The sequence below is a fragment of the Sycon ciliatum genome, chromosome 1 (assembly GCF_964019385.1).
Source record: "Sycon ciliatum chromosome 1, ocSycCili1.1, whole genome shotgun sequence".
Classification (NCBI taxonomy): Eukaryota; Metazoa; Porifera; class Calcarea; order Leucosolenida; family Sycettidae; genus Sycon; species Sycon ciliatum.
Window position 1 is genome coordinate 26,369,624 of NC_088643.1, and position 24,876 is coordinate 26,394,499.

General features: G+C 47.8%; 2 protein-coding genes across 3 annotated transcripts in view; one reads left to right on the plus strand and one right to left on the minus strand.

Moving 5' to 3' along the window:
- The first annotated feature begins 288 nt into the window (after positions 1–288).
- Positions 289–24,225, plus strand: LOC135820715 (segment polarity protein dishevelled homolog DVL-3-like). 2 transcript variants are annotated; one of them, XM_065333733.1, is made up of 17 exons: positions 289–1,010; positions 1,829–1,898; positions 11,420–11,559; positions 11,883–12,025; positions 12,592–12,636; positions 12,836–13,029; positions 13,504–13,576; positions 17,333–17,420; positions 18,580–18,631; positions 18,961–19,037; positions 20,563–20,636; positions 20,825–20,884; positions 21,174–21,260; positions 21,829–21,972; positions 22,157–22,245; positions 22,499–22,580; positions 22,899–24,225. In XM_065333733.1, the coding sequence occupies exons 1-17, from the start codon at positions 568–570 to the stop codon at positions 23,663–23,665; spliced, it is 2,628 nt and encodes an 875-aa protein (XP_065189805.1). In that variant the 5' UTR covers positions 289–567; the 3' UTR covers positions 23,666–24,225. The 2 variants fall into 2 exon arrangements, with proteins under 2 accessions (XP_065189805.1, XP_065189798.1); XM_065333726.1 differs by having other exon boundaries at positions 290–1,010; positions 11,880–12,025.
- Positions 23,842–24,876, minus strand: part of LOC135820733 (uncharacterized) — a 36,707-nt gene continuing 35,672 nt past the window's right edge. The window contains exon 17 of the mRNA XM_065333740.1: positions 23,842–24,761. Coding sequence (XP_065189812.1) covers positions 24,211–24,761 — 551 coding nt within the window. The 3' untranslated portion in view covers positions 23,842–24,210. The remainder of the gene's footprint in view (positions 24,762–24,876) is intronic.

The window sequence follows — 24,876 nt, forward strand, 5'->3', positions numbered from 1 at the left end:
AGTGAATATTGAGTCCGTTCCGGTTTGCAACCTATTTCCTATTTGAAACCGTCGCCTCTACACTGCACAGCGCGCCTAGCGCCTGGCGTCTGCTGGCAAGCATGCTATGCATGAGCTTGCTCTACAGTCAGAGTTTTGTTCTTCTTTTCTAGATTTTTTTCTCATAATCTCATTATCTCGTTACCGCGCGAGCAGGTGTGCAGAGTGCGTGTAGATGTGAAGAGGGCTCTCGATACGCTGACTCAGTTTTCTGTTTACTACAGCACCACGCTAGTACTAGTACTACTGCATTGACTGACCTGTACTGCGCCAAGGACGGTACATTGGGTTTGCATTTGGTGACAAGGCTGCATTGATTCGCTTGAGAGAAAAGCTAATTTTCTGAAAGGGAGACCAGTGTCAACGTTCCCATCGAATGGTAGCGCGCGCCTCCCTTGCCTGTGCGATGTCCTGCTTGCCAGGCTGCCTCCTGCAGTGACGACGAACTTTGTAGTGCGTCTGCTGTGTGTGTGCTGGCTGCTGGTCGCTGCAGAGTGCTGGTTGCCTCCGACGCAGACGTGAAGAAGAATGAGTGAAAGCGATACAAGTACGTCGGTGGTGGCTGCACCGGACGCTTCCAGTGGCGCAGCTGTGGATAAAGAAGGCGTCGAAACAACATCACCACCGCCAGCAGGGGAAGCAACAGCGGAGGGGCCACCGCCCAGTGCAAGCGGGGAGTCGGGAAGCGAGTCAGCAGCGTCTGGCCAGGCAGCGTCGCAGCGTCCTCCCAGCAGCAACAGTTCGACAGGAGCAGAAACAGCGAGTGGCAATGCAGCGACGACAGCAGGGAGCAGCAGCACAGCTTCCCAGACCACCAAAGTCATCTACCACGTGGACGAACAGAAGACGCCATATCTACTCAAAGTGCCTGGCCAAGCTGGTGAGATTACCCTCAGTGACTTCAAGGCAGCACTAAATAGGCCCGGGGTGTCTTTCAAGTACTTCTTCAACAACGTTGATGATGATTTCGGGTGAGTCTCCCCTTTCAAGTAACTAAGTTACTTCTGCATTTTAATTTTCTTGTGAGATTCTAGACCGCGCCGTACATGCTGTCAGGGATAGGCGGTGGAGTGCATGCAGTGGCGACTTTTTCATTCAGACATAACTAATGAGACAGTGTACTGGTATGCGTGCTGGGCGCTTACAGCACAAGTGCCTATCGGGTATTTTGCTGGTGCCTTTTCTGCTGCTGCTACTGCTGCTGCTAGAGGCAGTTAGCATGTACACGAAGTCATTCTGGAAAACCCCTAGCTTTGGATGCCGCGGAGAAAGGCCAGGGGCTGAGGCACGATGCTTCACTGCCGCTTTTGAGCTATTTGCGAATGATCTTGTGAATGGTCCCTATCCCTAATGTCTGTTTAGTGTTAACTGTTAAGTATCAATGAAAAACTCTCCTTTCCTTCACTTTGCCTACATACATGCATCAGATTCTATTGATGACTACAATGTAGGAGATACATTAAATTTTGACACTGTGGATGCACAATGACTATTATGTGTCTTGCCAATCACCAAGCATACCTGCACGATCGTAATACTGTTGGTCCCAGAAGGTACCTTATTACATACAGCACACCATACCTGTGCAGATTTACAATACTGGTGTTGTTATCTTGAAAAAATAGAAACGAATAGTGGTGGTGTTGCCAGACACGTGTTCCTGGCATCTGAAGTGATTTGTAGCGTTTTCCTCGGCTAGTTGCTGTGCTGTACTGTGTACAGCGTGTGCTCTTAGTCTTGCTTACTTATTGCTGCTGCTGCTGTGTGCCATTGGTTGCGTGCACTGCAGGGTTGTCAAGGAGGAAGTGGACGAGGACAGTGCTGTGCTGCCAGCACACAAGGGACGCATTGTCGCCTACGTGAGTAGTCCAGTCTCAGTATGAGTCCACTGATAGTACATTGTAGTTCCACGGTAGTACATTGTAGTTTCCAACGACTACGTGTACAAGGGCCCATGTAGTTGTGTTCCGCGGTCAAACTCATTCCAGAGCACTGCAACCTGGGTGAAGAATTTCTCTCTCCCTCTCTCTCTCTTCATCACTTCTGGAATGCACGGAGTAAGCCTGCCACTTCAGAATTTCTAGATTTGAAGTGATAAGCAGCATCCGGACTGGAGTGCAATGACATTAGTCATTATGTACAGATAAGAGTCAGCAGAATGATCCTCCCGCCTAAACTTCTAGGCGTTTGCGTTGCACCTAGATCTACTACTACTAGTACGCCCAGATATATCATGATGTAGTACTGGGTGGGTTGTGTGTGTGTGTGGGGGGGGGGGGGGGGTACTTGGTGTTGCATTGAACCAGGATCCACCACATACTGTCTTTGGCTTGGGCAGTGCCAGTAGTCTTAGTACTGCCTGTGCTGCTGGTAGCACTGGGATGGCCATCATGCCATCATAGTGTGAACACAGTCACAGCATAGTACAATGTAGTTCCTGTATCAGGATTGGCGGCCCGGGCATGGTCTGGAATTATGGTCTGGAATTATGGTCTGGAATTATGGTCTGAAGTGGTACATGACAACATTTGCTGTGACACAGAATCTTGAGGACTTTTTCCACATCTCCCTTGCACCCGCTGTGTCGCGAACGCGATCGTAATTTCCATAATTATCACTTAGACATAAATTTGTAGTGCTAGAGCCTACTTTTTCTGACCTTGCCGCGCTCCTTCCATATTCTGAATGGCTATAGGCATGCGCAGTATGGTACGCGCGCATATTAGGCATGCGCGATCTTGACCCGTATAAATTAGGCATGCGCGTTCCTAATCAGCCTCTCCTTTTTATGATCACCAAGATTGACCTCGTGTTCTTATGGCTCTTGTGTGAATCCAAGTTTGCAGGCAGCTCGCCTTTTAGAGCAAGATGTCATGAGTGGATTGTTTGCAGTGCAACTGGCATGAGTATTGTTAGATCAGGGTAGTCGCACGGCGACATTTTTGGTGCCGAAACCAATACTGATGCCGGATATGGTGTGAGACCGAGAGCAGATATGGCAGAACCAGACTCCATCAACGCCCAGGCGAAGACGAAACGGAAGGTGCTGCAGGCCCACGTGAAGTTCTTGAAGCAGCGCTCCGCTGAGGCCAACACATTGCTGTCTGGCACTCCAACTCCGGACGAGATAAGTAGTCTGATTACTGTATTTGCTTCTACGATAAAGAAAGGCGAGGAATTGTTCGACCTGTTTGCTAATGTGGTATACGACTTTGAGGCTACAAAAAAGGGTGATAAAGAGAAAAAGAAACACGATGAGCAGTATGTCGATGTTGTTGTGGAATTAATTACGGAATGCAATGATCTATTAGCACAGTTACGAGGAAAGTCAGCACAGTGTAAAACAGCATCACCAGTGGAGATCATAGATCTGACGAAGGTCATGGAAGCCAATACGAAAACACAGGCAGAAACAGCGAAGCTATTAAACCAGTTTGTGTCAGAACAAGGTGCCGCCAATGGCACTCCAGTCACAGTATCAAGTTCAACGAAGCTTCCTGTCCTAAAAATACCTGTGTTCAATGGCAATGTGTTGCAGTACCCAGAATTCATTGACATGTTTGAATCCACTATTCACAATAATACCAAGCTGTCCAGTGTGGAAAAATTAGTGTACTTGAGAAATCACCTGAGCGATGCAGCACTAGATACCATAACGGGCATTACCTTAACGGGCAAGAATTATGCAGCAGCATTAGGGCTTCTAAAAGAGCGATTTGGAAAGCCACAAGTAATTGCCAACATGACGTATCACAAGCTTGTTGCCATTAAGCCACCAGTGAACACACCAGTAGCGTTACGGAAGTTCCAAAATGAAGCAGAGGCGCACTTGCGGTGTCTGAAATCAGCTGGTTCAGACATCCAGCAAGAGATAATCGTACCGCTACTGATGTCAAAACTGCCAAAAGCAATAATCATTGATATGGAGAAAAGAAAAACCGGTGATAATTGGTCTGTGGGCAAACTACTTACGGTCTTGGGTGCATTAATTGATATCCTTGAAGCAAGTGATCACATGGCATCTGTACACTTCACACCTTCTAATGGGCGGGTACACAGGGAAACAAACCAAGAGGGTATGGCCACCAGTTCCTTACTAATGAATCAGACCACGCACAAAGGCCCGAAATGTTGGTATTGTGGAGGGTCACACTACACGGATGAATGCCCAACATATCCAACGTATGAGAAACGGAAAGAGAAAATCACAAATGAATGTTTCGTATGTCTGAGGAAAGGACATAGTGCAGCAGATTGCAGAGCTGGTGCACGTACATGCTACCATTGTGGGAAACGTGGGCATCACCGGTCATTATGCATGAAGAAATTTGATCCACAATCCAGGCTAGATCCAAAGGCACGAGAATTCAAAAGTGCAAAGCCAACCAATGTTCAATCTTGCAATGCAGAGCTAGTGCCGCCTGTAGCTGACGTACATGCAACAAATGAAGTTTACTCCCAGAGCAATGTGGTACTAATGCAAACAGCAATGGCAGAAATCCAGAATGGTGACCACACTTGCAACGCACGCATCTTGTTCGACACCGGGTCGTCCCGTTCATTTGTGCACAGAAATGTCACTACCTCACTACACAGTAAACCAGTTGGTCAAGATGTTTTGGCTGTAGCCGGGTTTGGTTCCAAGACCAGAACTACTCGCACTTACCCTAGGGTAGAGTTACAAGTCAAATTACGTGATGGCTCCTTCCAACCGATATCTGCAAATATCACTGACCACATCTCTTGTCCAATGAATATGGCTCCGTTAGATTTGTCGAAACATCCAGCCATTGCAAAATTGCCACTAGCTGAGCCCCTTGGCACTGAAAGCACCCAGGCTCCGATTGACATACTAATTGGGAGCGACCAGTACTTTGAATTTGTGGGTCTGGAGCATTTGAAATTGGGAAATGGGATTGTAATGCTTGACACGAAACTGGGTTTCATCCCGACGGGTAAAGCAGACCAACATGATTCAATGCCAGATATCCATGCAATGTGCACGTCTGTTGAAAGCGAAGTACAACATCCAGATTTCGACCTACAGAAATTCTGGAAGCTAGAGCAGATTGGCATAGATGAAGATAATGGAGTCACAGATGACACCCTAGCGTACGACAACTTCAATGCAAATGTTGAGTTCATTAATGGTCGTTATGTAGTGTCATGGCCATGGAAATTAGACCCAGAAACTTGCCTACCAGAGAACTTTGATTTGGCCAAAGGTAGATTGAAATCTCTCATGCACAGAATGGAAAAAACACCAGAAGTACTCACGAAGTATCACGAAACGATACTGGGACAAATGGAAATGGGTGTAATTGAAGAAGTCAACGACTCTAGCAGCGAATTACGCAGTGACAACAACAATGGCAGTCACACTGACAACAACACAGAGAGCAGCGTACATCACTACATACCACACCACTGTGTAGTCAAGCCGAGCAGCACGACGACGAAGATACGTGTAGTGTACGACGCATCTGCCAAGACGAAGGAAGGCAACAAGTCACTTAACGAGTGCATCCACAGAGGCCCAGTGCTGCTGCCAGACCTTTGCGGCATCCTCCTTCGCTTTCGTTTGAATCCCATAGCAATGAGCAGCGATATTGAGAAGGCGTTCTTGCAAGTCGGCTTACATGTCCGTGACCGCAATGTCACACGCTTTCTTTGGGTTCGAGACCCCAGCAAGCCTCCCAGAGGTGACAACATCGTCATCTACAGATTCTGCCGCATCCCCTTTGGCGTAATCGCAAGTCCATTCTTGCTTGGTGCCACCATACGACACCACATCAATTCTTCAGAGAACACGCAATCGCAGGCTGTAGAGAATAACACTTACGTCGACAATGTCCTCGGCGGAGCGGAAAGCGTAGAAGACGCAGTAGAGTACTATCGAGAAGTCAAGGGCATCTTCGCTGATGCATCAATGAATCTACGGGAGTGGGCGACAAACTCCGAGTCCCTCAAGCAGCAGATCCCCGAGAGCGATCGCGCAATCGCTCAACTCGTCAAGGTCCTTGGTATGGAGTGGGACACAAACTTGGATGAGCTAGGGCTCACTCCAAACCCAGCTGAACTCAAAAACGTTCAGACGAAGCGACACATGCTGAGCGTGTTATCATCGTTCTACGATCCACTGGGAATCTATTCGCCAATCGTATTCCGCGCGAAGGTTCTACTTCAGGAGATCTGGAAACTGAAGTGCAATTGGGACGATGTCTTGCCAGCAGCTATTCTTACAGAGTGGCATGAGATAGCTCATGACTTATCCACAGCCAGCCAAACCAGAATACCAAGACTTGCGAGTTTCACTTCCAACGTTGAACCGAGGTATGAGCTCCATGTTTTCTGTGACGCATCAAAGGCAGGCTACGGAGCTGTGGCGTATCTACGCACTATCTCGACGAACGTGTCTGTTCACTTACTCTTTGCCAAGTCTCGTGTGGCACCGTTAAAGGAAACAACAATACCAAGGTTGGAGTTACTCGCAGCCACGCTAGGTGCTCGAATGATCAACTTCTTACGGAAAGAACTCCCTCTTCAGCTCACTACGTACTTGTGGTCAGATTCTCAATGTGTGCTAGGATGGGTGAAAGGGAAGGACAAGGATCTGCCGACGTTCGTAGCACATAGGGTCGCAGAAATCCGCCGCAATGAAGACGTGCAATTCTGTTATGTGAACACAAGAAGCAATCCTGCCGATCAACTCTCACGAGGCACCACGACTGCAACCCTCCTCAAGAGTAATCTGTGGTGGACAGGTCCCGAGTGGTTGGCGGATGTACAATGGGCACCGGATACTGATTCTTGTCAAGAAGAAGTCGTTCACGCCGCGTTGTCGGGGGAGGGTCCTGCGGAGCAACAGGCGAGCAACCCCCCACCGGCTGGTATTCGTATTGAGAAATCATCATCCTTCGCGAAAGTGATCAGGGTTACAGCATGGGTACAGCGTTTCATAAAGTCAGCAAGAAAGTCTCGTCCAACATCACCATACTTATCGGTTGACGAACTTCAGACCGCGGAAATGCTTTGGCTGAAACATGCGCAAGCCAATGATTACTCAGCAGAACTGGAAGCCATCAAGAACAACAAGAAAACCAAGAGCGACTTGATGTTCAAGTTGGGTCTCTTTATTGATAAAGAAGACGGCCTAATCAAGTGCAGAGGCAGGATGAAGAATGCAGAACTGCCATCAAATGCTAAATTCCCGATTCTCCTCTGCGGAAAGAGTGCGCTGACGAGATTGATCATTTCCGATGTACACCAGAGAGTTCTCCACGCTGGCGCTAGTCACACGCTTGTGGAATTACGTAAACGCTTCTGGGTAACACGAGGCAGAAAAGAGGTCACGAATGTAGTTAATCAGTGCAAAGTATGCAAACGGTTTGAGGGTGGCCCCTTTGCAATGCCCAAGTTCGCACCTCTCCCCAAAGAACGGGTAACCCGCAGCGCACCTTTTGTCAGGACTGGCATTGATTACTTTGGGCCCCTGACTGTTAAAGCCAATGGAGAAAACAAGAAAGTTTGGGTGGTACTGTTCACTTGTCTGGCAACACGGGCGTTGCACTTAGAGCTTGTACTACATAATGACTACTGACAGCTTTCTAATGGCGTTTAAGCGATTCGTCGCTCGCCGCGGTACACGGGCGACTGAGAGTGCATCCAGTAGTGATACCACCAGCACGACTCGGCCCAAGCGGCACGCAGCAGCTCGGTTTCAAGAACAGCTAGGTGAGCTTATACGAGACAGAGCAGTTTAGTAACAAGAATGAGTGCACTGGATAGTAAGCTATGCTATGATGGTCTGAACACTTGTACACCCACAAACTCACACATGCATACACACATACACCCACACACCTATACACTGTACATACACGGCGTGAACACGATTGCCTTCTGATCTTTGTTATGAACATGCTGCTTATGCGAACCTCCTTTGCTAGATACACTGCAGTATACATGTTCTATTGAAGTAGTTTAAAGGTAGATTGCCTTATTTCCGAAGGTGAACTTTCAAGATGAGTATTCAGATGCATGAACAGTAAGTTGATCTGAAGATGTAACTAGTGTCAATATATCATGCAGTCAGTCAGTATAGTAACGGTATCATTGAGTCAAGTTTGATACAGCTCTCCCACCAGTACGTCGTTTAGGTACCGTAGATCATTTTCGGCACAGATTTGTATTCGTGATTTCAAGGCTGACAGTATTCGGAGCTATTTACATTGCATGTTCCTTTCTTGACATTCAGTTCATTGTGTAAATATGTTTACTGAGTATCATTCTTCATTTCTTCTCGCTGGCCGGAATGTCGCGAACGCGATCGTAATTTCCATAATTATCACTTAGACATAAATTTGTAGTGCTAGAGCCTACTTTTTCTGACCTTGCCGCGCTCCTTCCATATTCTGAATGGCTATAGGCATGCGCAGTATGGTACGCGCGCATATTAGGCATGCGCGATCTTGACCCGTATAAATTAGGCATGCGCGTTCCTAATCAGCCTCTCCTTTTTATGATCACCAAGATTGACCTCGTGTTCTTATGGCTCTTGTGTGAATCCAAGTTTGCAGGCAGCTCGCCTTTTAGAGCAAGATGTCATGAGTGGATTGTTTGTAGTGCAACTGGCATGAGTATTGTTAGATCAGGGTAGTCGCACGGCGACACGCTGTGAGCCTGTGACCCAGTGGAAGTGGATTGGATTACATCATGTTCTCTAGCTGCTTATCTGTCTCTAGCGGCCCATGTACATATGCCTGCCATAACTATTAAATCAGTCACATGGATGAGAGAAAACTACTCTTGTGCAATACAAAAATGCGGTTTCGGTGGAATGTCTATGATTGACCTAACACATGTGACGACTCCAATCACATTGGTCCAGTAGTTCCTATCCACAGGATGGGCCTGTGTGTGAGGCTGTGGTCGAATACTGGTACTGACAGGACTGATGCCTGTGCAATATTAGGTACTGGTATTAGTTGCTTTATTTCCTTGATTGAAAAGTCATGGCACTGAGAGCTATGCTTTGCTTTGCTTATGGCGTGTGGGTTGGTTGGTGTTCACGTTGTTGTTATATCCACGTAACACACGTGTAGCCTGTATGGTGTGTACATAGCGTGCTGTGATAGGTAGCCTTGTGTGTGATGTGGGATATGTGGATACAGCCTTACAGGTCCCTTTCCCTCAGTAGTTTGTACATTACATACATGTACCCATGTACCTCACCTGTGATTGCCAAGTAGTTTGTGTTGCTGATTTCCCTGGCATTGCCACACTAATTGTTGTCTTTCATGCATCGAGGGTAATGTTATTGGCATCCCATCAGAGGGATGGAGCTAGCACACCTGCATGGAGTGCATCTGTCTGCTTTTGTATGACATTTCCTTGTGAACATGTCTTGCCCTGAACAAAGGTATCATGTAGCTATTTCTCCAGCCCAAAAGCTGATTCGCTCTGCCTCTGGTTCCACAACCCAGTCTAGGCTACATGTGCTACTTGGTGTTGGGCCTGCATGTCTGTATACGGGGTAGGACTGAGTTTACACATGGCATCATGATGAACATGAGTTTCTGGCAGTCAGCATTGACAGCTTGAAGAGCCGCGTGGACTAGGCATGATTATAAAGTGTAGTTCCTGCAGTACCTTTCCTACTGCATGCTAGGTCAGTTACCATGAGAAGGGCTGGACGGTATGTATGGGAAGTTGGGGAAGAAGCCAATCTGCTGACAGGTGTGAAGAGCAGAGCATGAGCATGAGCATGAGCATGCCTGTTGAGGATGTACATGTACATGGCCTGTTTCAGTGTTTGCCTACTCACTGACCCATCCACTGACCCATCCACCGACTCATCCACTGATCCATCTCTTCTTGCTAATGAAGTGGCTACTTTGTCAGCACAAGGGTGTATAATATTATACACTGTCACTGCCATGCAGTGGAACCAGCTGCAGTAGTGACTGAAATATGACCATTGGCCGACTGGCACTGAGCGGGCTACCAGATTACCCTGCCCAACCTAATGTATCAATTGAAATTCTATTCCATTATGTAATGTATATTCTAGCTGGTCTTGTACTTGTAGCAAGACTCTACTGGGGTCATGTGCTCTACTATGTACATGTACTTTGTTGTTTTGTCCAGTAGGGCATTCTTTCCATGCCCTTGGTCTTGTTACTACGTTTTTTCTCTTGGACATGTGGGGACAGGGTGCACGGAAACTGGGTTTGTGACCAAATTGCCCCACTACAGGAAGTTTTTTGGAGCGGCCTCCCTTCCTGCCTGTCACTGCTGGTGTGTATCGGCTTTTACAGTCTTGACAGGCCGTGCCGGGCCTTTCAGTGGTTTTCCATTTCAGTTGTGTGAGCCGGTGGTGGAGTGGGTAGGCCCACATACATAGCCCTGTCTCCTTTATCCCAGTATTTGCTCAATATATTATGCTGTCAGTGTCAGCACTGGGTGACTGACCCACTCACACGGTGAAGAGCTCACTGCTATCATTGACTGAAGCAGGGACATGGTACTATGTTGCATGCTCCATTGGCTGCAGATGGTGGCCTGACACCATGCCTGTTGGCAGTGTTGCTGTGAGCTTGTGACCATGATGGTGTGTCACTGATATCATTATATTGCAGAGCTAATCCATGACACACTCACACCACATACTCATTGCACTCATCGCTCTGCCACGTATGGTCAAGTAGACATGTATGTGTAGGGTTGTGTGTGTTGGGGGGGGGCATGCAATGATTATGAGTGTGATGGTGTGTGCACCGTCCACTACAGTACTGCATACTGTCTGAGTGTCTACTGACCTGTATCAATACGGTGACATGTACTGTGTCGATGTGCCATGTGTATCAATCTGTTTTTGTCACCATTCCTCCACAGTGCAGTGTTGTGTCCTCGATCACCTTGAACTCCCCCGTCCCCCGTCCATGCACACACTTTTGGGCAAAGCGAAAGCCCGAATTGCGTTATCCAGGCACAATCTGTTGCCCTCGGTAGCAGATTTGTACAGCCGGATTAATCTACATACATACATGTACCATATGTTGAAAAAAAAGCCGGTGTGTCCCTAAGATTCCTTACGTGACATCATGCACACACATTACATGGTCGAGGGCTTTGTCTCTTGTGTCGTCAGTAAGGCGACGAAAACACATGCCCTGTGACCAGTTTACTCTGTCTGTACACACTATACACAGTGTATTGGTTGAGGTGATGTGTCGCTGCAGTGGTGTTAGTGATATCACTAGTTGTCTGGTATTCGGCACGCAGATTAGCCCGTCTCAGGCTGATAGTCATATTATACACGTGTTCTCTGCTGTGATTGTGTGTGTGTGCGTGTGCGTGTGTGTATGCATGCATGCAGTTAGTAACAGGTGATAGTCAGTCTGATACTGGCCATGGGCCGTCGGAATCTGATCGTGGTGGATCACTGTCGGATATATCCGTCGTCCAGTCTGCATCAACAAAGGGCCGGCCTCCGAGCAGCGGTCGTAGTGGTTACAGGTAAATCCATGATACTTCTCTATTACGAACTTTTGGGAAATGTTCCATTTGATGTTCAACCCCTGGCCCTGTTGACTTGATATCATATTTCCATTTTCGCAATGAGTAGTGACAGTTGTGTGCTTCATGCAAAAAACGTGCCGTTTCTGCTGGTCTCGAATGCTGCTTGGATGGTTACTTGAACAGTTTGGAATGGCCCACAACACATGATGGAGGAACGCATTGTATTTCCTTCTTGAATTGCTATCCCTACTCCTACTGTCTACCCGCCTCACATTTCTTGTTTGCATCTCTCGATCTGCCTCACTGTCCATGTTTAGCAGCAGCAGAAGTAGGAGCCGGCGTGATGGCAGCAAGGATGGTGGAGTGGACAGTTCTGGCGATGGTGCTCATTCTGCTAGTCCGGGTCCTGGACGCTCATCAGGTGAAGATGATGACAGACGACGTCATCGCTCCTCTCATGCAGGTTAGCTGCTGGATTGGGCTGTAGTATTGGGACTGAGGACTTTGCAAAACCAGGGAGTCGTAGCATCTAAGAAGACGGCATGAAACTATCGTGCACACAATTTGCTTTTGATTCCATGTTTCAGAACGCACACGCACACACACACTCACACGCATACACATTATTTATGTTCTGTCAGTGATGGTGATACGGTGTCTGGTTGGTACCCACTGGGTAACAGGTATTTGTTTATCAGGGGCGTAGGAAGCAGTTTAATATTGGTGCGGCGAGATTGTGAGAGGGGGTCCGGGGGTCCTCCCCCGGGATGTTTTTTTGAAAATTGGGCCTAAAAGGCCATATTTTAATGCTACAGAATAATATGAGAAATAAGAATATCATGCTGATGATACACCGCATTGTCGATGTAAAACATGGTACCTGTACAGGAGTCGACAAGCCATCAACAAGGTTGAAATGTAAAAAAAATAATAATAAAAAAATTCGAAAATTATTGGTCCGGCGACCGCCGGGCCTGTCAGACCAGTTCCTACGCCCATGTTTATCCCCTCTGTGCTGCCCCTGCTCAGGTAACAGACAGCAATATAGACCATCTGGCCGCTCGTCTCGATATGGTAAGTACTCTTGCCGTTAATATGTGCACTGAAGTCTTGTCTAGGTTAACGTCTCAACGGGCAAGTTAAGAGGAATAAAGGAAGTGATCGATGATGATACTATCAAACTTGATTATTGGTAATTGCAAATACCAGCATCATCATCAGTGAGGTGATTGGATATAATTCACTGCGTTTATGTCTAATGTCTCTGTTGCAGCAAGTGGTGCCGATACTGACCTAGCTACCGATGCTACCATGACGGATGCATCGTCCATCATGACGGCCAGTGAGTTTGGCGCCAGTAGTTACTTTGAGTCGGACTCTGCCAGCCGCCTGAGTGGAGTGGATGCCAGGAGCATGCGACAGATGAGAAAACGATACAAGCGCAAAAAACAGCGGCGGCTACCAAGGGTAAGGCCTAGTCTCTCACTTCTGTGTAGGAATGACTTCGAAGTACCCATATTGATTCGTGTTGCTTGGGAAGAAGCACAGGTTTTATTGTGTCTATTTTTGCCATTCACACCGGTAATAATTTTGCTTGACTGATGCTCTGCAGCATGTGCAGCGGACAATTGCTTATAAAATTACATTATTATCCTGATGGTGAGACTGCACCACTGTCTCCCAGTCAGGGGTTCTTTTGCTTGTTGTGTATAATAATTGTCTCTTATTTGAACTTTGTACTTCAAGTAAGTTGTCATACTGCAGGGAATACAGGAGCTAAACCTGAAGTCACACTGACCAACAACGCAGGAAACATTAGTATGCACAGCAGTGGAGCTGGGCCACACGTTCACCTTCTAGATTATAGGCCGAATGCACATGTATTGTGTAAAGTGTTTATACATGACTATATGGTGTTGTCTTCTCTGCTTGTACTTGCAGTACTCATCCTGCAGCAGCTTTACAGAGTCAACTGTTGACTCGCTCAACATCATCGTTGTCACGCTTGATATGGGTGAGATCGACAGATATGGAACTGATATTCACATTTAGTCTTCCATCCTGTGCTTGATGGTCCTGTAACCAAGAGTACAGGAAACCAAGAGTGTGCAGCTCGAATAGGTTGCTGCGGCCCTGGCAAAGGTCCTGGATTACATCATTTTAGAAGTTAGTGGTGTAGTGCGTACAAGCAGGATCCAAGTAGGTCTCCTGCTGCACAATTGCAGCTCAGCTGTGTGCACTACCCCGCTTCCGGGGGGGGGGGGGGGGGGGGGGGGGAGAGTAGGTCACCGATTTTGATGTTGGTGGTAACTGGTAAGAAAAAGAAAGGTCCAACTCTGTAACCCACAGCCCACCGTACTTGCAAGCGCAAGCATAGACGACTGCACCAGCTGTGTTTGTCTCCCCTGCTGTCGTTTCTTCTTAGCCTGTTGCTGCCGTACAAGTTTCTGCCGGTGTGCCTGGATGGCCAGTTATGTTGCTTGTCCAGCTGTTCTCAGTAGGGCACTGGCGCCCGTACGACTTTCAGGATGGCTGCCTTATCTGCTTCTGATTTAGCAGCTAGTCAACTCATCGTCTTGTTGTTGGCGAGCATTGTCATTGACTCGCTGGCTAGCGTAGTTGCATTGGGCCTTTCGCGTAGGAATCTGTCCAGTTGCCCAAAATCATGCTCTGAGAGAACATTTGTCTTTGGCAAATGGCGCATGCTGGCGGCGTCCGCGTACACACACACACAAACGCATGTACTTGCGCATAGGAAAGGATCCAAAATAATCAACCACAGGCATTTACCCAATACACACCTGAGTGTGCACATCTTAGTTGTGGCATCCCTATTTCTACAAAAGCAGGATTTAGAAGTTCGTCCCTGGTTCAGAACACAAGCTTCTGGCCAGCGTTTTCCTTACACCATCAGTGCAGTACAGTGGTTGACACGAACCTCATTCCTACAAGGACAGTAGCCCAAGTTCAGCAGCTCTGAGATGCGTCGTCCACTGAGCTCAGGATTCTCTAGGCCTGGTGACCCTACCTAAAAACTATACCAAATTGAAGAAGAGACATCACTCCACCATTCTATGCATAAAAAACAGGGTGTCCATGGACCTTTTATTTTTACTTCTTTAGGTGGGAGCCTCCTTAACTTCTGCATCGCTGCTGGCTGGTGTTGCAGTGTGGACGTCTGCTTCTGGAAATGGCCTGCTGCTACCATCCTACAGGTCTGAGGCATCCTCTGCTCAAACTGCTAACTGCTACGTTTGCTGATGGTAAATGGTGAAGACGGCAGTGAATGGGCAAGCGGATACTTAGTACAAAAAATCGCCACAGCGGACCGGTGACAATCTTGCCAATGATTCCCAGTGCACAATAACGTGGATCATCCAGATCTTTCGCCACTGCCTCAATCAGCCTGTTCTTTTCTGCAAAAGAACAGTACTCCGTCATGAGCGCCTTGAGATAATGAACCCCTGCAGCATCGAAGAATAAAATGTTGAATCTGTTGCCTTTAAAAGCGGGCAACGGTAGAGCGGTGATACCACGACTGGCGCAGAAGATAGCGAAGTCATCCATTCATCCTGCCTGCTCACTGCCATGGCATTCAAAGGCTTTGCATGCAGTCCTGATAAGACGGGTGGTTCCAGCCTCTTCACTGTTCTTTGCAGCGTCTCCCTCCAACTGGCTGCTCTCGTACTCCCACAGGGGGGGGGGGGGCATTGATAGAATGGGGTGTACGGGAATTCCTGCTTTGTGAATGTTGGGGGCGAGCATACATGCATGGCTGCTCAGTACCAATAGGTTTCATTACATTTGCTTCAGTCTCTGAAAGTTCTTCAGACTGAACAATACTAGTAACAAGGCTATCAAGGAAGTTGGAAAGTTTGGTCTCAATTTTGCACGTGCTATCACAGGCCTCAGCAGGACCAAGCCCCACGGACTTTGAACGGTCATTCAGAATCGACATACTAGTAGTCTTTGCTACATCAGTAGTCGACCTTATTCACGATCACCGTCGCTCGACACGGTTGTCAGGTCGAGTGATCATAATATCTGAGTTGTTTTGAGGTTTGCGTCGTACAAGGAAATGTGCGCGTGGTAACGAGAATGACCGCAGGCCATTCTTATTCTCCGGGTATTCGTGCACGATGGATGACGGAATGGACGCACAACCATCAATGGCAGATTTAGATTTAGAGGCGCGCACCTTTACAAACGATCATTGAACAGCTCAAACTCATCCAGAATCTCCTCTTTGCCATGTTTTCCCGGTACGTGTATTCCAAAATCCAATCCATGACACAGTAGCTCCTCCGTGTCCGATATTGAGAGACTCGACAGATTGATGATAAATGTATCTCTGCACTTAAAAAAAGGATCCACACTGTTCTTTCCTCAGCACGGATATCTTGTTAGAATAGCGCTCCACACGTTTCCGGCGCTGTTTGGTGTCACGCTCAGATACGACCCGAAAAAGGGAATGCTATCGAACGTGTTGAATGTCCTCCGTATCCTGGAGATGGTCTGGCTGTACTCTTTCCTCAGGTGGTCACTGTCAATCATAGCCTGGGCAATCCCATCACGGAAGAAGGCCTTCTCCATTCGTAGCAACTGGTGTACCTTTTTTAAGCCTAAAATCAAATTTCACCAGCCCGGCATAGTCTTCAGGGTGCTGAGTCGAATGGTCTTGGTCCGAGGAAGCTGAGACGCTCCCTTCCTACTTTATTCCCAATCGAACTCGCCACTTCCACCAAAACTGGGTGACTGCACCCTACTAAATGGGGATTTGTATGCAAAATGTTACTAAAAGCGCCATTTCGTTCTTATTAAAGCACGGATGAACGTAATTGGCCCATATGTTGTAGTCTTTTGGACGCTGAGTCGGCTGGTTTTGGTCTGAGAAGGCTGCAATGCAGCGTACGGCCCGTATTCCCAATCGAACATAGTTGAATAAGTGGTCACGTGCTCGTGCGTACACCAGTCATCTGGTCACCGTGCCTGCAGGGTACAACTTACAGCCTGTTTGGGCGCGTTCCTGTCACTCGAGTTGAACCGTTTAACCTTCAGTGGAACCGTGGTGTGAAAGTTTGTAGCCTGCAGGCACGGTGACCAGGTGACTGGGGTACGCATGAGCACGTGACCGCTTACTCAACCATGTTTGATTGGGAATAAGGGCCGAACACTGCATCACAGCCTTTTCGGACCAAAACCAGTCGACTCAGCGTCCAAAGGACTACAACAAAAAAAGGGCCAATCCCGTTCATCCGTGCTTTTATAAGAACGAAATGGCGCTTTTAGTTACATGTTGCATACAAATCCATTATCCCCATCTACAGTAAAACCTGTCAAGGCGACCACTCGGATAAGGCAACCACCTGTCCTAAAAGACCATGGAAACCAGGACCAATGGATGCTATTTCCAGTCAAATGACCCTGGATAAGGAGACCACCTGGTAACAGAGACCAGATTTTGAAGGTCCCTTGAGCGGTCGTCTTAGACAGCTGTTTCACTGTAGTAGGGCGCAGTCACCCAGTTTCGGTGGAAGTGCGCGAGTTCGATTGGGAATAAAGGAGGAAGGGAGCGTCTCAGCTTCCTCGGGCCCAGACCATTTGACTCAGCACCCCGAAGACTACAACTGGTGAAAATTGGATCTTAGGCTTACCTTCCCCTTAAGACGACCTCGGAGCGGAATTGAGGTGCTCTTCCTCATTTCGAGTGTGTCTCCTTTTTTAAACATGAACATGTATTCCATGCTTACTGCTGGTCTTGCTAATGCAGAGCCCATCAACTTTCTTGGAATCAGCATTGTCGGTCAGAGTAACAACGGAGGAGATGGTGGCATCTTTGTCGGTTCCGTGATGAAAGGGTGAGTGGAGTGTGCTAGCTGTATGTCTGCGTGATATGCAAGTGGAGTGGTTCGGCCGAGAGCCCAGTGCGGTGTGCATACTATTCTGGTGGACTTGGCCAGTACATGTAGTCACTACTAGTACTAGTTACTACTACTACCTAGTACTTACATCAATGCAGTGTGCTGAGAGTGGTTTAAAAATAAAAAAATACCACAGGGGCAGGGTAGAGAGCAGATTCTCAGCAGAACACCCAGTATCACTGACACCTCTAAATACCCACTGTTAGCATTCCTCTCTCCTAGTACTTGTACCGGGCATGCAGATACTGTAATTTCACAAAATTTTGGTGTACAGTGCGTATCGGTTATAGCATGGTCGTGTAAAAGAATATACTGCCTACAAGAATGAACTCTCCTATTTTCATAATCATAACATTGCTTTCATGTGTATATTTATTCTTACAAGCAATGTTATCGTGTAATAGAATATATCGGTCCTAAGAATGGACTTTGTGTAGTAAAACATGCCAGATTAGTACAAAGTGTATCGCCTGTAGTAATAACATCTGCCCGATACAGTTCTGAACCGACTCGAATTGCATCATAATGCTGCAAGTGCATCTGTTGTGGTCATGTAACTCATGTTGCTCAGCCACATGGTGAACCTATCGCCCAGTATGGGACTACTTTGGAAGTATGAGCAACCGCATACACAGTAGCACTACGTTGCATGTATGATGATCTTCCTGGCTATGCGCACATGCATATGATACGTCACACTATATTTATCGTGTGTAAGAAATATCGGAAATAAGAATAGAAAGTCGTTTTTCAAACACCCACGCTATAACCGATACCTACTGTACTTTTATTTTCGGTACTTTCGGTGCAGCTGTTTCATACCTAAAATTTCAATACACCGAACAAACACTAACACACATAATCCAATAGGGAACTGCTTCCCTGTACCTAAAATTTCCGTTCACCTAACCTGGCCTTTTGCCCTCATACCGAAAATATTGAGCACCGAAAATTTCTGAAATTGGAGTAAACACTATCCCCCATGTTGTGCGCTGATTGCGCAATGTTACAACACCCCAACCTGTGTCCCCTGTTGTACTGTGCACTGTGTACTCACTACTTCCGTCGGTACGCGTGTAAATCTTGTTCACTGCAGCGGTGCGGTGGATGCCGATGGCCGCATTGGCCCAGGTGACATGATCCTGCAGGTGAGTGTGCAGCTTGTATCCCCCCCCCCCCCCCCCCCCCGCTGTACAGTACAGTCAGGTGAGTGTGGCAGCTTGTACCCCCCCCCCCCCCCACCCTCTGCACAGTACAATAGAGTGATGAGACAATAGAGCGACTGTGATGTGCTAGGTGCTAGGTGCAGCTATATCGGCCAATGTCCCGTTTCAAGCAACGGTTTTGTTCAAGTGATCTATGTATTGAAGGCTATTCCGCTGCACTGTGTGTGTGTGTGTGTGTGTGTGTGTGTGTGTGTGTGGTGTGGTGTGTGTACGTGTGTGTGTGTGCAACACACCGGTAACAATTCCCACAGGTCAATGACTACAATCTGGAGGACATGGGCAATGATGATGCTGTGCGAGTGCTGCGTGATGTCGTGCAGAAACCCGGGTAAGTGTTGTACACACCCGCTGACAGAACAACCATACTGCCATTACCAATGATACTGACTTACTCTGCAGTGCCGAGAAAGAGCATGTTGGCTCGCGCATTCCCATTGAAATATGAAGCTGCAGAATGCCTCTGCCCTGCGCTAATATCACACTGCTAGCTCTGACATTACCTCTACAGCCTCCTGCCTACAACATCCACACACCTTGCTCACTATCTCCTTCCCACACCAGCCACACATTCTGTGCTAGCATTGCACTGTTAGCCCCTGCCTTCAACAACCACACATTCTGCACACAGCCTCCTGCCTAAAGTAACACCGCTAGGCCTGAAATCTATAGAGCCCCCACATTCTCACACAGCTTTTCATACAGCGCTACAAGACCCACCCTCTCCCGGCATATATACCGGCATGGTCGGCACCCCATCCTCATGTTGCCTAATGATTGCGAGAGCATGAAACTTGAAGTAGCAGCAAACAAGCCTTGATTGTCCTTGTTGTTTTGTTTGTGGAAGTATAATGATTATTAAAGGGGAAGTTAAGGCAAAAATTAAAATTTCACCAGTTGTAGTCTTCGGGGTGCTGAGTCGAATGGTCTTGGTCCGAGGAAGCTGAGACGCTTCCTTCCTACTTGAATCCCAATCGAACTCGCGCACTTCCACCGAAACTGGGTGACTGCGCCCTACTAGATGGGGATTTGTATGCAAAATGTCACTAAAAGCGCCATTTCGTTCTTATAAAAGCACGGATGACCGCGATTGGCCCATATGTTGTAGTCTTTTGGACGCTGAGTCGACTGGTTTTGGTCCGAAAAGGCTGCGATGCAGCGTTCCTCCTTTATTCCCAATCGAACATGGTTGAAGAAGCGGTCACGTGCTCCTGGGTGCCCAAATCAGCTGGTCACCACGCCAGCAGGCGACAACTTTCACACCAAGGTTCAACTCGAGTTCAACTCGAGTGACAGGACTGCACCCAAAAAAGGTCAAACAGGCTAGTAAGTTGTACCCTGCAGGCACGGTGACCAGCTGACTGGTGTACGCAGCAGCACGTGACCACTTGTTCGACCATGTTCGATTGGGAATAAAGGAGGAACGCTGCTTCGCAGCCTTTTCGGACCTAAACCAGTCGACTCAGCGTCCAAAAGACTACAACATATGGGCCAATCGCGGTCATCCGTGCTTTTATAAGAACGAAATGGCGCTTTTAGTGACATTTTGCATACAAATCCCCATCTAGTAGGGCGCAGTCACCCAGTTTCGGTGGAAGTGCGCGAGTTCGATTGGGATTCAAGTAGGAAGGAAGCGTCTCAGCTTCCTCGGACCAAGACCATTCGACTCAGCACCCCGAAGACTACAACTGGTGAAATTTTAATTTTTGCCTTAACTTCCCCTTTAACTTAGAAGTTGCGACTTCGGCGGTTATTGTATTTTCATATAGCTTGCAGCCTGTGTGTGTGTGTGTGTGTGTGTGTGTGTACGCGTGCATGTGTGCGTGCATGAACGTGGCTGTTTGTTATTGATGCAGGCCGATTACGATAACAGTGGCAAAGTGCTTTGATCCGACTGCTACTGCTGACTTCCACGGCATAGACCCAAGAGGTAGGCATGATTAATTATTACACTGGTTATCCTGCCTGTGATCAGTGACTAGTGACCAGTGACCAGTGACCAGTGATCAGTGACCCCAGTTTGCTCAAGACCTGTGGCTGTGCAATCTTGTGTAATGGCATATGGTTGCTGGTGTAGAAATGCCTGCTAGTGTTGCATGTGTGTCTCTATGTGCTCAGCTGATGCTGTCCAGCCAATCGACCCGTCTGCTTGGGTTCAACACACCGAAGCAATTAGAGGTGAGTAAGGGTGTGTGGAAGTGTGCACATGCATGCGTACCTGTGTGCTTTCCAATATGACATGATTGTACTCGGACACTTTTGAGGTTAAAAAAATGGTTTGATGTGCCATTGCTCAGTGTTGAAATTGTGCTGTGAAGTATGGCATACTAACTTATTGGGGTTGTGTGTTTGCGTGTGTGCCTGTGCGTGTGTGTATGTATGAGTGTGCATGTGCATGTGTGTGTGTATGTGTGTGTGTGTGTGTGTGCGTGCACGTGTTTATTGTACATGGTGTGCATTCCTGTAGCAATGTATGGGAGTTACACGAGCCCGACCATGAGTACAATCACCTCTGGCAGCTCTTCACTGAATAGCTCTTTACCAGAGGCAGAACGTAAGTACGCAAACACTTGCTTCCATATTGTTACACAGGTCACTCTTGCGGTTGTGCCTTGTGGCAAGCACTATGGTATACTGTAAGACATGTATATATAACGAGGAAGCAAATCTAACGTTTTAACGGATGACATTTATTCGTTATAATAAGATCCGTTGAGGCCGTACTGCTTCATATATGCTGTGTGTGGATATGGCAGAATACTGCAAGATCGTTAACATATCTTCTCGTTAACCTATGAATTTTGTACAATCGTTAAATTTGCGACTCGTTATAATAACATGTCTTACAGTAGGCTAGCGCCGTCATCACGTTGACTTTACAGCTGAATGCAGTGAAAAGTGTGGTACAGTACGAGTTTGGCTACATACTGTGCACACCATTGTTGCCTACTCTCGCCTCTTTCTGACCAGGATATGTTTTAGAATGCATTTACGAATAAGAATACGTGGTCTCAGGCAATGTCAAAGGAATGCCGTTGAAGTTTGCGGAATGGCTCATGGGTTTTATTCGGTTATTATGAAGCTGCATGATCACTGAGCGTCTGCATATTCTTGTCCTGCAGGGCCTATGCTGCCGGAAGGAGCTATTCGACTGTCATCTGAGACACCCATAGAGGAAGTGGCCCGGCACATGGCTGCGCCAAGCTCCGGTCTGGATGTGCGCGACAGGATGTGGCTCAAGATCAAGATCCCACGCTCGTTTATAGGTACGAAGAGTCTGCAAGTAGCTGTCGGGGAGTTCTTGCGTACAGTAGATGTGGCAGTTATATCCATACACATGTAGCTAGCTCTATGTGTACATGTACATGTATACCGGCAGTACAGGTGGCAATTGGTGCCTGTTCCCACTCTGATAGTGGAAGCGTGTTTTTCCTTTCGTGTGACTGGCAGGATCCGATGTTGTGGATTGGATATATTCACGATTGGATGGCTTTAACGAGCGTCGCCAAGCCCGCAAGTATGCTAGTAATATGCTGAAGGTGAGAATGACGCTACCATCTGTCACCCGCAGATATTCTACATTGTAGGAGCATATAGTGCCTAGTAACCATATTCAGCATGTACAAGCCTGATATCTCCCCTGTGTGTGTGTTCACCTGTTGTGAAGCTGTGACAGCATGTAACAGTGAATGTCATGCTCTATGCTGTAGTTTAAACAATTTGTGTGTGTGTATGCGTGCGTGTGTGTGTGTGTGTGTGTGTGTGTGTGTGTGTGTGTGTGTGCTACGTCAGGCTGGCTATTTCAAGCACACTGTGAACAAGATCACCTTCTCGGAGCAGTGCTACTATGTGTTCAACAAAGACCTCACTACAGGTACGGGGCAAGCGAAATACTGCTCTGCTGTGATATCACAAGTTCATTAGTAATTTAGTGTGTTGTGCGGCCACATTGGACAAAATGTTATGTGTATAGCAGGTCGCCAAGGCAGCTGTAAGGATGTATGGTGCTGCTTTGGTATTTGGTGATAGGAACCAGTTCAATGCGAGTAATCCTGCAATTCCATTGCCGTCCATTCCTAGGAAGGAGTCTGGCTTGTCTTTCTGCGCAGTGAATTCCTGAGACTGTTTTGTGTTCATCAATATGCTGTTGTTATGTTGTGTGTGTGTGTGTGTCGTGCTATGTTCCCTTCAGAATTTGCTCATCTTCGCATCGTAAAGGATGGCGACGACGACACACTAGCTACGTTGCCGGAGCACGGTGAAGTCTCCTACAGACCTGCCGGATACGGCATAGGCGGCCCACGGGCCTATCAGCAGTATGACCCGTTCATGGACGCGCAGACCTTGATGTCGGCATCCATGCACCGCACGCGCTCAAGTGGCAGCGGTAGCGGCAGCCCCAGTGGCCACAGTCCGTACGCCAGCACTGTTGGTCCCAGTCCCCCAGGCTCCGTGGCCATGTCCATGCAGCGCCAGTCTAGCTCCGGATCTAACCGCAGTCCTCGCAGCCCCACAGCCAGCATGGTGTCCAGGGCCAGTCGAGCTAGTACGTTAACAGGTGGCAGCTATAATATTGTTGCTGGTCGCCGAGTGTTGGATGAGTACGGCCAGCCATTGCCGGCGCCACCCAGTGAACAGGACGTGGCCAGTGAACGCCTACAGAAGCTGTCGTCTCGCCTGCGCCACGGCAGCATCACCAGTTTGAACACGCTCAGTTCTGTTCAGACTCACATGCGCGGTGGCGTGGGCATGATGCCCGGTGGGAACATGGCCTCCGACACCGCCAGTCTCTACAGCATTGCCAGTAAGGCCATGAACGACACCGCGTCGATTTGCTCGTCGCGAGTGTCGCGCCGGGGCCTGGAAGGTATTCCGGTCAACGTCACCACTAGCCAGCATAGCTTCAAGAACGCCATGGACAATCCTATCAACGATGGTTACTTTGTGGATGTGATGTAATGGGTGCTGTATGTTTGTGTGTGTGGGTTGCTGCATGGGACACTACTATGGATAACTGAGAAAGCAAAGACAATACAGATAGAGGTAAAAGACCATATTAATCCAACCGAATGTCCTATATTTTCTTACCAGCTGGCAGATATGTTAACAAAACAGACCATACTAAACAGACCATGTACAGGATTATCATCAGATCATCTTTTTGCAGATTTATCATATATTTTCCCAACTAACCCATTGCAGAGACAGTGAGTATCTTTAGCTTCCAGTAAATGCAGCTATAGAAATTATTCCAGGGAAAGGACAACTCACACATGCATCATGATGACTCATCATGACAGCGTATTTTAAATAAGAAGGAAGTAAGATTTCTTCTACGCATTCTGTAAATCTACATATCTGCCACATATCTGCGTTATGATGTATCTACATATATTTTTACTGCATAACAATAATAATTACCTGTTACTACGGCTTCTTATCTGTCTTCTGAACTCAACTTTACTTAGAGAGACAACGAAGAAGAAGAGTATTTACGAGTGTGCTTAGAACAAACTGAACATTGAGTTTGCTGAATTGTCAGTTTCACGCTGTGGGGATGCCGCACCAAATGCAAATGAAAAGCCCGAGGAACTGCCGCCACCCTGGCTGCCTCCACTCTGAGGTGATCCGGCTGCAGCACCGAAAGAGAACCCCGGGCTAGGCTCATTGCCCGTGCCCCCTGTGTCGCCGGTGCTGGCACCGCCAAATGAGAATCCAGCAGGGCTTTGAGAGCTGCTGCTGCCCTCTGGCTCACTGCTACCACCAAAGGAAAATGAGAACATACCAGAGTCTGGTGTAGAAGACGCAGCAGAACTGGAGTTGCAAGGTTCACCACCACCTCCTCCGCCACCGCCACCACCAAAGGAGAACGAGAAATCAGATCCAGCGCCGCTGCGATCGCCGCCACCGCTACCTACCTCTGACCCAGCTGAGGCGAACATGCTGAACGATGCGGATGAATCTTGGGTAGTGCTGTTGCTGTTGCATGGAGACATTGAGCCGAAAAGACCACCACCGCCACTGGCCTGCTGCTGCTGCTGCTGTTCAACTGAGCCTGAAAATGAAAAGTGGCAGAAATTGTAGTCGGTACCTATGGTGTTATTGTCTTGGATGGAGCCATGGGATTCCTCTTAGTCCACTTTTGGCATGGGTCTCTGATCTAGGAAGCC

What these genes read in the sequence shown, in the direction of transcription:
- LOC135820715 (XM_065333726.1), top strand. Translation starts at nt 568, where the DNA reads ATGAGTGAAAGCGATACAAGTACGTCGGTGGTGGCTGCACCGGACGCT. An exon ending in AACAGCGGCGGCTACCAAGG is followed by an intron (nt 13,030 to 13,503) that starts GTAAGGCCTAGT and finishes TTGTACTTGCAG; the next exon opens with TACTCATCCTGCAGCAGCTT. An exon ending in ACACACCGAAGCAATTAGAG is followed by an intron (nt 20,885 to 21,173) that starts GTGAGTAAGGGT and finishes GCATTCCTGTAG; the next exon opens with CAATGTATGGGAGTTACACG.